General features: G+C 42.4%; 1 protein-coding gene across 1 annotated transcript; it reads right to left on the bottom strand.

Annotated features, from left to right (window-relative positions):
* Positions 1 to 4,140: 4,140 nt before the first annotated feature.
* Positions 4,141 to 12,477, bottom strand: tpm1 (tropomyosin 1 (alpha)). Its single transcript, XM_080504969.1, has 10 exons — positions 12,244 to 12,477; positions 11,443 to 11,568; positions 8,163 to 8,296; positions 7,831 to 7,948; positions 7,269 to 7,339; positions 6,432 to 6,507; positions 6,152 to 6,214; positions 5,995 to 6,064; positions 5,311 to 5,389; positions 4,141 to 4,357 (listed from the first exon to the last, which is right to left on the bottom strand). The coding sequence occupies exons 1-10, from the start codon at positions 12,355 to 12,357 to the stop codon at positions 4,354 to 4,356; spliced, it is 855 nt and encodes a 284-aa protein (XP_080361095.1). The 5' UTR covers positions 12,358 to 12,477; the 3' UTR covers positions 4,141 to 4,353.
* Between the last annotated feature and the right edge of the window lie 110 nt (positions 12,478 to 12,587).

Below are 12,587 nucleotides of genomic sequence, written 5' to 3' on the forward strand. Positions count from 1 at the left end.
CCCAAAATATATATCTTAAGTGTGACTGTGTAAACAAAGATCAGACCATACCAACGAAAAAGCTTCTGCGTGCGACCTCGAACAAGACAGAACGAATCAAACCATGATTCCGAGAAAGCGTCGAGCGAGCAAACGTTAAGGGACGCCCCCCATAAATACATAAATAAATACACTTTTACTTTTTTTTTGTGTGGGGGGAGTGCAGATTATAAATTATGTTGCTCTAATGTCTATTTGTTAGGTGTCATCTCAGACTTTTTGTGTGCACAAGGCAGGCAGCTAAAATACATTAAAATACATTTAAACAAGATTAGGATTAATGTTCATAAGGTGCCATCAGCTAAATTTAGCCATCATATGACATGAGCCCCTTAGCAATTGCCGTGACACCGCAATTTCCCACGAGTGGGACGAACGGAGGTTTATCTTTTCTTAATCTTTAATCATTTTTCGAATACTGTAAACCAAAAATGTTCATCAACCTGCACAAACACACAGCAGCCAGTTGATGGCAGAGTTTGACCAGAATTGTGCTTTTGTATCTTGGGCTTTGCAACTGAGCGGCTAAAAAAGGAACAGCAACAAATGGATGTGAACGGTGGACATCTCCGGGCAAAAGAGGACATTTGGTCACATGAGACTGTACACAGTGGAGCAGTGGTTTTCTTCGCTTGCCTCAAGGCATGAATGTCTCCGGTTTGAATCCAAGTTAGGTTTATTGGCCATTTGTGTGCGACTGTACACGTTTACCTGTGCATTTGTAGGTTTTCTCTGGGTACTCTAATATATATATAGTGTAATAGTGATATTCCTGGGAATAATGATTCAGATCATGAGAAATGTAAAGGGAGCTGCTTATGCTAAAATAATGAAATCACTACAATAAATGTGGTAACATTATAAGTAGGCCTTAACACCCCCCCACACACACACACACACAGGTTTTGAGAACTTTTTTTTTTGAGAACAAAAAAAAAAAACCCACAAAATGATCACCAACATGCCAGTGTGAATCACACCAATGTGATAAAAAAAAAATTCCAGCCACATTTTATAGGTCATGGTTATTTACCACGTGTTCTGATTTGGATTTATTATTCAGCAACAATGAAATACAAACTCATAGTTTCACAATTTATTGCAAAAAGTAAGACATAGTATCCAGTAGCGCTGGGTGAACTGCAACGAACATGTGAATATTTTTCCCCAAGCTGAAACACAAACAGAGCCAAAAACATCTAGTGCCAGTTTTTAGCATGAAGTTACAAACTGAAAAGATCGTCCAATTGTTCCCATTATGTTACATGCTGTTTGTATCTGTAGGAAAATATTATTTTCTTTGCACAGTATCGGGATTAAGTTGTAAATTCTCACATTTGTTGAAACTTTTGTGATCAGCAAAATTGAAAAAAAAAAAAAAAAAAAGAAGCTATAAAAACCACAAACTAAATTAGAAAACTTTCAAAACGTGCTTTTATTTATACCGATCTTTTTTTTTTTTTTTTTTTACAGATATGATAAAAACATCTACATTAAAACAATGCACAACCAGTCACCTCAAATCCTACCATCTGGACAAGATGAAAAAATTTTGAACCACAATTTCTGGGAAAATTTAAAACGAAACCCAAGTGCATTGGCATCTTCTCTCAATGTCTTATAATACATTACAGTAGCACCAGTATACAATATGTCAGACGTTATCATTGTATACTTACACTTGTGATCGTACTTGGGGGGTGTGTGGGTAAAAGGTAATAAATCTTTTCAAAATATGCAAATTATTAAGGTTGCACTGTGTGCAAAATTTCGCCACTTTGTCCTTTGGTGTGTGCATAACTGAGGTGGAATGAAACGTAGCAGATCAAATTTAATGCAGGAATGGAAATCAATCTCTGTAACCAGTAGTGGTACAAGTCCCCTCCCCAGATGACAAAGAACAAATCAAAAGAATTAGATTAAAAAAACAAAAACTGGTTTGTGAAAACAATGGTGTTGAGGCTTCATCAAAGGGAATGGTTACGCTTCACTTCTTAGCTTTGCTCCTTGGTTGAGGTCTGCAGAAGGCAGGACGGTGCAATAAGAATAGCATCTGGCTGTTTATTCTCCACCGCTGGCACGGTATGAGAAGAAGGGTTTAAGGTAAGCAAGGTGCAAGTACAAAAAGCCAAAGCCACAGTGTGTGTGGGGGTCAGACCGTGCTTTCACAAATTATTCAGTTCCATTAGAGTCTGGTCCAGCATCTGGTGCATATCGAGGTTCTCTTCTTTAGCGTGTGACAGTTTCTCTGTTAGAACATCAAATGAAGAAAGTTTAATTTCACACAGGCAAGCATAAGTGAGTCAGTTGGTTAGCTTGCACAAATAATCAAGCTGGCTACATTATTCAAGTCAGTCGTTAAATCCGATTGCGTTTTAACCCGACCTACACAGCACTAAGAGAAACCAACACACACACACTGAATGAGCGAGGTCACATGATCTGCAAGCAACCATGCAAACATTTCCACTGATACACAGACAACACTGTAATCATGGATATTAATGATTAAGGTAATTTAAGACAAGTACTAATAAGTATCCAAGGTGATCCCTGATTCCACTGTTACACTTTCACCAATAGCAACACCACTTTCAAGCACTGCAGGCATTGTGAGAGGACAATGCAGACGGAAGAATTTTGGATTTCACACCGTTTCAGATTGTCATCCAACCAATATCGACAAAGCCACAGCAAACACATTAAGCATTCAGACACGTTAGTCCTCATTTAAGACGACACGCAGTTCATTATTGAGAAGGCGGCTTTTCTCAAGTTGATGGTAGAGGCGATCTTTGCAGTCAGAAAGCAAGTTAAAGAAAACAGAGAGAGGAAAGGAAATCAGAGGAAAACGGGAAAAGCCTGTTCGACACCTACCTTTTCGAGAAAACTTAGGCAAAGACTTCCTAACACAAATATCTGAACAGCTAATAACTAACTCAGCCTTGTTTTGAGGAGTGTGGTAGTTACGATGTACGTCGAAACAGATTAAATAAATCAGGTTAGTTTGCAGAAACAAAGCTTAGGAAAATCTTGAGTTGGCTAAACTCAGAAATACTTAACAGGAATCATAAGAAAAACTTTTTTTTTTTTTTTTTTTTAAATAAACAAAAACCTATTCATTCCAGAAAAGCAAAAATGAAAAGTGGATATAGTGTCTCAATTTATGAAGCCATTTTGAAATCTTTTTTACTGTAACATGCTGGTTGCCAACATTGGCCCTGAGATTGTGTCGAATGAAGACCTCAAATCTTTTCTTTTTGCAGTGATGCCAAATATTGGAATCTATTCTCTTACACAAGCAGGAGACTTAAAAATAAAATCAAGTTGGAGTTTCTCCACATCTGGTCTAGAATTTAGAATGTCTGTTATTGTATAGTTTTTATTTGACATACACAAATGTTATTTTGATCACCTTAAAAGGAACCACAGCTGTAGGATGCAAGTGTAGATTGGTTGAAAGTGAGGAACGTCAAGGGTAGATTGTTTCAAATCTTTGTGATTTTAGATTTATGGCAACAGCTTTAATAAAAACACTCAGAATGTTCTTTGTAGATTTATTTAAATATATGACAGGATACTGTGTATTGTACAAAGCCCATTTGTCATAATAACCAATATTCCGTTTCATCCCATTCTTCCAGCAGCAGATGAGGCTCAGAAGCTCTCGCATCCCGTTTTGTACTCCACCCATCACTCAACTTTGCCACACTCTTCCTGATATAAATCCTGCCCGAATTCCCACAATCTTCCTGCAAGCTACTTTTATCACAGTACTAAATACTGAAAAGCGCTTCCATGCATCAGTCTCAAATACTTCCAATACTAATAGTTGCTCTAGATCTCTGCTCACAGCACTACCGTGATCTTTCAAAAAAAATATCGGCAGCTTCACAGAACAATTTCAGGAGAAAATACGAAAACATCAACTCCTCAACTCTACACCTGGCAGTCAAAGAGCTGGAGGGAGTGGATGTTTTGTAGAGGTGCAGAAACAACAGTAGTAACATAACATAAAATCAAGGCTTCCTTGGTTGGTTTTTTTTGGAGCCACTCAAAAATAAATAGAAACGAAAAGAGGAAAAAGTAAAGAGATACAGGTTACATAGAAGGAAGGACGTTTATTTTTTTACACAACGCAGAAAGTTTCTAGGATTCTGTACAAGTGATGGGATGCAGTTGACGATGACATGAGAACATGAGGAGGAAAGGAAAGCAAAGACAGAGAGGGAAGGGAAAATGGAGAGAAGGCTGGAGAGAGCAGACAGACGCTGCTCATCCGGCAGGAGGCGTCTTTGATGAGGTGTAAACAATTTATCTGTGTGGAAGAGAAGAAGTACAGTGAACCGGGGGGGGGGGGGGGATGACGGCATGGGACTGATGCCAATTTGAGATGTGCACGACAAGAGTCACGGGAGTCACAGCACGACACCACAATACAAGAATGCACGACGAGAATGCACCGAGTCCATCAAACACAGACGAGGGGTTGGTGCAGCTGCTCCTTCCAGCTAAGAGGCGCAAAACTGACCCGTCTCAATTTCTAAAGTGGCATTTAGCAAAACTGGGGTTTGGGTGGGGGTCAGCTGCAAACATGCTAAACTAGGACTGGTAACCGTCAGGTGGCACGACAGAATAATGGGCAGTCAAAACAAACATGGGGTCTTTCTTCTGAACAGTAGTCGACCATATTAGTAAAAGATGTCAAGAGAAATGCTGCACAACAGATTCATTGAAGTGCTTCTCTTATCACAGTCTTCAATGTTTCAAAAATAAAAAATAAAAAAGTACATGCATCATTTCAGCTATTAAATTATGATGGAACAGTTTCGTTGATATTTGAATAATTAGGAAGAAGGCGTTTGTCCACAATGGAGTATCGATTACTTCAAAATATAAAGTTTTCCAAAACAAATTCCCATGCTGTGCGGTCTTCATGCATGTTACAGTTCTGTTTATAATGTTGATCAACCCATGATACTGACACAAATGGTACACAGTATCATCTCAGCCACACTCATGACGAAATATGTGGGAGCTATAATTGCAATTTTATTTCAAATAGCCTGGCAAGGAAAAAAATGTTTGTTTCAAAGAAATTAACCGAATTGATAGAACATTAGTATTAATGTTATGGAATTGCATGTCCAATTTAGAGAGCTGACTAATAGTTCTGGTGGGCGTAAAAATGCGAGATAAAGAGGGTTAACAAGGTGCAATGGGGGAGGGTGGTGATGACGGAGCAAGCAGGTACAGCGAGTTGAAAATTACATGGAAGTCATGTCGTTGAGGGCGTGGTCCAGCTCCTCGCTGATGGCCTTGTACTTCAGTTTCTGGGAATACAACTCATCTATTGGTGGGCCGGGGTGGAGGTGGAGGAGGGAGTGAATGAAGTGACAGAGGGTCAAGGTGGGACGAGCACATGACAAGGGGGCGTTGAAGGTGAAGCATCCAGACAGACAGCATTGACAAGACACAGAGGCGGACAGGAGGAGATGTGGCCAAAACCATTGAAAAGAAGGAAAAGAGAGGAAAACAAAGTTACACCAGATAATGATAGAGTGAAAGTACAAGGAATGGATGAGTAAATTCCCCAAGACGGCCATGAAATGGACCGCATGTCCCTTCCATGTGGCTGTCAACTAACACACGAGCCAGATTACTTTGCTAAACATCTCATTCTTTCCTACCCTGGAACTAAAAAAAAAACAAACAAAAAAACTCAGGTTTGAAAGTAAGCGTCACAACCACAGGAGACTGAAAGAGTATCTGAGAAAAAGCCATTATAGAGGAAAGGAGAAAACTGTAAAAGTAAAAAGCAAAGAATGCTTCTTCTTCTTTTTTTTTTTTTAAATAATTCTCTAAACACTTATCAAAATACTATAATTAAAATCATAAATGTTCCAAAAAACCGGAGTGGCATTTTGGTTTGATAAACAAAAACAAAAAACATACCTTCCAAGTCATCAATGGTCTTCTCAAGCTTGGCTACTGATCTCTCAGCGAACTCAGCACGGGTCTCAGCCTGTGTTACAAAGAAAGATTTATAACTTGGTCAACGCGCCATCTTTTGGACTCGACAACTCCAGGTGGAATCTCTGTGAAACTCTACCTCCTTCAGCTTGTCGGTGAGGACCTTGATCTCCTCCTCATACTTGTCCTCCTTCTGCGAGTACTGTGGCACAAGAACAATAATGACGGGGAGTCAGCAACACAGGCCAATATGATCACTCTGTATTCAAACTGATGCCATACGTAACGTACAACTATTCTAAGAATGAGAAAAAGACTGAAGAGAAGAGATTCGACTCTCTTCCGTTTCCCCATCCGTCAAATGTAGTGTGACAATGAGGACTTTGACAGCGTGCACTCTCCAAGAGGGTCGCACTTACCTTCTCAGCCTGGGCCTCCAGTGACTTCAGGTTGTTGGTCACAGTTTTCAACTCTTCCTCAAGCTCAGAGCATTTGCTGGTGTTTTAGACAAAGGGGATACAGTTGCCAAAGGGCAAGAAGGAGCGGGTGGGGGGGTGGGGTGGGGAAGAGGGACACAAGGACAGGTGGAACCAGAGGACACAAAACAGGTGGAGGGAGAGTCAGAAAGGGAGAGAGGAAACCAAACAAATAAGAACTAACAGGGTTTAAACCAGGAGGGAAGCCAAGTGCCTTAAAAAGTGCAGTAACAGAGCAGGAATGTGAGAAAAGCAATACGACACTGAAAGCACAAAACTGACTAAGGGTATTTGTTTTGTTATTTAAATTTAATGCTTCATTCTTACACAGCCCCTGCCATGTTAGGCATGAAACCAACCACTATCCGCAGAACGAGAGAACTTTAAAGGGAACAGAGCACACACAGCAAGCAAAGCAGAGGCAGCGTGAAAGGCAGAGCCAATCAGGTGTGTGTGTATGCAAGTGTGTCGGTTAGTTTTTTTGATGGCAGTACCTGTCTGGATGAGGAGTACAGCGATTTCATGCTTTGCTCCAAAACTCTGAGTTCATCCTCCAGTCTTCGAATGCGCCTGTTAGTGGGTGTGGCGAACGCGTGCAAGCCAAAACCAATCAAACGTGGCCGACATGCAAATGATCAGCAAACACAGTGAGAACACAGGGCGCACTGTTCAGAGTGGACACAACACGTGTCAACGCTCAAAGCCTTCGCAAAATTTAAGCTGCGGCGTACATGCGAGTGGGCGTGGAGCCTTTGTGTGTGTAAAGTGGAGACGGCTTACCCTTCTGAGAGCTCAGCGCGCTCCTCTGTACGCTCCAGGTCACCCTCAATGATGACCAGTTTACGAGCCACCTTCAGGTGTAGCACAGCAAAGTGTTAATCCACAACAGGTACTTAATGACAGAGATTAGAATAAAAGACTTGGCCAAGCGTTCCTTTCTGACATAACTACATTACACTGATCTTTTGGTATAATTCCTGACGTGAGTATAAGTTGATAAGTATATCAGGTCATTTCTGTTTACAAGTTTATGCAAGCTATACAAGTGAAATGTCAAAAGTGTTGCTATTAGCAAGGTGTAATTTGCGTAGAGACCAGAGGGGGGTTGTTTCTAAAAATGTAAACATAATAAAGACAAATAAAATTTTTAAAACAAGCTACAGTTAACCAAGTGTGACCGGTGCCATTGTTTCAGGTCTTCATAAGGCTACAAGTCTGGCTCTGAACATTTGAAAACTCTGTCCAATCACTACTGTTCTAGATTCATGTTAGTGTGAAAGATTATCACAGAGGTATGGTATCAATTTCAGTATAGAAGTCTGGCCAGGGCTGGGCAACTCGCCTCCTCGTATTTGCGGTCAGCCTCCTCAGCGATGTGTTTGGCCTCTTTGAGCTGGATCTCCTGGATCTCCATCTTCTCCTCATCCTTCATGGCCCTGTTCTCAATGACCTTCATGCCTCTGTGTGGGGAAGCAAACAGTCGGGCCACGTTAGGCACTGCCGGCTGAGTTCCGACAGACTAAACAGACTGAAATAACACGGTGGACTGTAATATAATAACAACACTACAAAAGGGACGAAAATACATCCACAAAACGTCCGCGCCTACAGCCACCTGGTGATGGCAGTGAGGGAACAAGAGATCGGTACGGGCTCAGACTAACAAAGACCCACCTCTCACTCTCATCAGCAGCCTTCTCAGCCTCCTCCAGCTTGGTCAGGGCAGTAGCCAGACGCTCCTGAGCACGATCCAACTCCTCCTCAACCAGCTGGATACGTCTGTTAAGGGAAGCGACATCTCCCTCAGCCTGAGGAAGGAAGAGCAGCACGTCAGGGGAATCTTGAACACACAGACCTGGATTTCACGCAACAGCATGCAGACAAGTCGGCCCAAAGAACACATGTGGGGAATTTATTTAATTTACTACGTGTCTTAGTGGGGCACTCGCATAATTGCCCTACACTTGGTGGGAGAGTGTAATTACGATTGTTTTGAAGTGTTTCCTGTGTGGCACCTGTTGGGAAAAGTCCTCCCAGCAGGCATCTCTGAGCTCCTCGTTGCCTGTGTATCATGATAATGATCATATCCCAGAGTGACGGGAGGTTTAATACCCTGACTCATTAGGATGCCCCTGAGAGAACATTAACAAGGCTCGAGTCAAAGAGGCAGACACAGTTACAATGAGAATGACATCTCACGCTGCACACAATCAACCTCAGAGAAGACTCCCCGAGTGGTTCACAGCAGTCTGGAGCATTAAGGTTCAATTAAAATGGGTAATTATGAGTGAAATGATCTATGAACTTTGGAGAAAAGATCTTGAAGAAGGAAAAAAAAAAAGTGCAATTTCACTGTGCTCATCCTACAGTTTCTGGCTTTTTATCCTGCAGCTTGAGCTGAAATGCATCTTAACTTAATATGCGTGATAAGGAAGTGCCTAACATTGTCTATAAACGGAAGCTTTGCCTTTAATAAACTTATGTCTGACTGACAAACGGTCACCTGTCAGACGCAACCTGGGATGACTGCTTTAAGCCCCTGCTGAGACATTTATTTCCCTGTCGAGATAACAGGATCGCTACTCCTTGAAGGGTTGGAAACCAATTGTCCTTATAAGGGCAAGTCAAAGAGCGCACGCTGAGAGCGCAGAGAGGGGGGCTAAAGTGTTTCAACACTTTGCCCGTAACTTCCTGGTTGTTGAAAGAATAATTAATTAACACATATGCACAGTGGCTGCATTGGCCGCAGAGCATAACTCGGGCCTCTCCGGAGGAAAACAGGTGGGACACATTGGCACCGTTATGATAAAGGCGCATCAAAAGGCGAGGCGCCACAATGATGCCACACAGTCGCTTCCCTGGCCCAACACTGTCAGTTCCATGTGCACACAGGCTTCATTTAAGACTCGTAGAGGCGCAGCTTGCAGCGGATGAAAGCCGGGCTTCCAGCACTGCTGTGCATACAGAGAAATCTCTTTTTTCACCGCGTCTCACTGTCGCTCCTTATCAATTCATCGCGAGGTGTATTTTGTGCGCTTGATGCTGCAGACGCCTGCGAACGCGACACAAATATTAACAAATAAATAAAAGCTTACTTGTTCCCTGGTTTTCTTCTGCTCAATCAACTCCTTTTGTAATCTCTCGGCTCTGTCCTCAGCACTGTCTGCCTGCACTTGCAAGGATTTGATCTTTCGTTTCACTGCCTCCAGCGATGACGCTCCAGCCATTGCTTATTCTACTACTATGTATGGATGGAGGGGGTAAGAAAAAAAAAAAATCCAAAACCCAAACCCTAAACACTACACTATTGAGCGGCAGCACAATTTCCCCCAGAAACAGCCAAGAAACGAGATGACGTCCTCAATTGTGCTGCGCGGAGAGTGCGCGGCGGCGCGCAGGCTTTCTGGAGGCGCACAGTGCCCGTCTGTGTTCATCCAGGAAGTGCCAGAAAAGACTCAAAATCACAAATATTGCGCAAAGTCGCGCACAAGCAGTTGCGTTCCTCTAATTGATGCATTACTCCTTTAAAAATAATTACATGTAATCACAATTAATTGAAGTCATAATGTTTTATTGACGAGAACACGCCCAATCAGTCACTATGCCGATCAGGCTTGTACTGAATCGCCGGAGCGACAGCGTCCTCTGTCGGGCAATCGTGAGCAGTGCATACGTGACTTGAATTCAGTAATTACAGACTGCGTTTTAAAACTTTGTAACTATAACAGAACACCCCCCCCCCTCAAAAAAAAAAAAAAAAAAAAAAAAACGAAAAGGAGAAAATGGGCCATAAAACACTAAGTGGTACTTAAAATTCTTTGATTGCTCCGGTTATTGTAAAATTCCCCTGCAAAAATATTTTAGTGGGGGGAAAGGAAGCAGCCACAACTATACGTTATTTATAGCAAATAAAATACACCATCCGGGGCAGGAGAGTAAAAAGTCACCGTACTCGTAGAGGCTTTTTCCTAACTCCCTCCTGTGAAATCCAATTAAAGGATTGTTTTCCTCAGAGGACACTTATAAGCCTCAGTGCAACCTGATTCCTTTGACTTATTGTGAGCAAACATCTCTCTTCACTGCACTTGAACGTGACTGTCTCTGTCAGTCTGCCATAAACTGGGAATAAAAAGTTTGCGTGTCCTGTATTTTGTCTTCACCCGGTCGTTGACCTTTAAATGTCCAAATCTAAATTCTTTACATAGTTTGTCAGACATGTAATCATAAAAAGAGGGGGGGACAACAGTTAAAAGAAAAAAGTAAAAAAACAAAAAGTGGAAGTCTACTTATTTTCTGTAAATAAACTAAATTTGTTTTTAAGTGCTAGGCAGTGTGGGACGTTTTCATGGGAAACTCTTGTTTTCCCCTCGGTAAGCAAAGAGCGCTGCTCACAGATGTGAGCTCTATCTTGACCATATAAAGCAGTGGGCTATATTTATCCAGGCGCTCGCTTGCTGAGCTCTTGGGAAGACTGCACATTACGCTACTTAACTTACCACCGTGGAAAAAAAAAAAAGAAATGGCCTCGAGGTGGGCCGATATACATCTCGAATTCACACAAGGCCGTCTATTAATATTTGAGGTGGATGAAATGCTGAAAGAAGGGGATGCATTGAAATCAAATAAAGGATTTGGTTTAAGAGGCAAATTGGAGTGTTTCTTTGGGCTGACTTGTGAGTGATTGTGCAAGTGATCATTGGCATGAAGGGACAGTTCAACAGATCAAAACTCATTTGGAGGGTAGGGAATCAATTTGCCATCCATGAGGATGAAGAACACAGAGATAACACAAGGGGGCAGGCTGGATGATCCCAGAGAGGACACAAGTCTGTCTCACTGTACTGTTGAACTGTCGCTTCTCTCACAGGTGAGGAAATGAAGGTGTGAGGAAACGTGGTGCAGGAATGGTGCCACTGTGAGTCCCTGTTTTGTTGTTGTTTCCATCTTTACTTACATCGGTAGCTTTCTTCTCAGCCAGCTCAAGTTTCTCCTGGGCATCTTTAAGAGCCTCGGAGTACTTGTCCAACTCATCCTCAGTTCCCTTCAGCTTCTTCTGCAGAGCTACCAAATCGTCCTCAAGCTGAGTTTCAGTGCGGTAAAGTTTCAGAGGTGATCAGCGGGGAGATGGGAAGGTGCGTGAGCGCGCAGGGGCGCGAGGGCGCGCACGGAGACAGAGAGACACACACGGGACAGAACAGGAGCGGACAGGAGCGGACAGGACAGGACAGGACAGGACAGGAGAGAGAAAAAAAGAGCAGAAAAGTTAGGGGAGCTCATGCACTTCAGGTTCAGATACCTTGGTTGCGGTCTCTTCAGCAGCCAACAGCTTTTCCTCAGCAGTTTGGAACTCCTCAAACACTTTATCTCTTTCGTCTTCTGTCACGCGCAATTTCTTTTCCATCTCTCTTATATCGTCCTCTAACTACACATGCATGTAAAGAAATATAATATGACGTTAAACAGAATAAATAGTAATATTAATCTACAAATCGTCAGTTTTAAAGCTTGATTTAATAACTTGTTGACACGGGATTTAAAGCATCTTTACATGATTGAAAATTTACAACATGATTAAAAAATAAAACCCACGGTGATTAGTTTTAATTCAATCCTTAAACGGGAATATCCATGGCAATACTTAATCCATATTCAGAAGGCGTTCCATTCAAACCACAGCAGCTTTATTCCTGCTTTTCCTACGGATCTCTGGAGTTTTCCCATAAAAGAACAGGAGGAAAAAAAAAAAACAGCAGACCTGTTTGCTTCTGTCCTCTGCTGCTTTCTTGTCTGACTCGGCCTGCTCAGCTCTGTCCAAGGCATTCTCCTTGTCGAGCTTGAGCATCTGCATCTTCTTCTTGATGGCATCCATGGCTGCTTATTTGGTTGGGCTGCACCGACACACTAAAACCGAGGAGAGCGAGTGGAAGAGGGGGCTCTGGCGTCTGTGCCTCACTGAGCGCTAAGCTGGAGTACAGGCTCTGCCTGACTCTGCCCTGTCAAATATGTACTTTCAAGGGGGGGAGACTGGATTCTTTTGGACATCCAATACTTTTTTGGGAGGAGGCGGGTGTGGGTACTCGGGCGTTTGCCTGGCGATTC

This window comes from Blennius ocellaris, assembly GCF_963422515.1.
Source record: "Blennius ocellaris genome assembly, chromosome: 11".
Lineage (NCBI taxonomy): Eukaryota > Metazoa > Chordata > Actinopteri > Blenniiformes > Blenniidae > Blennius > Blennius ocellaris.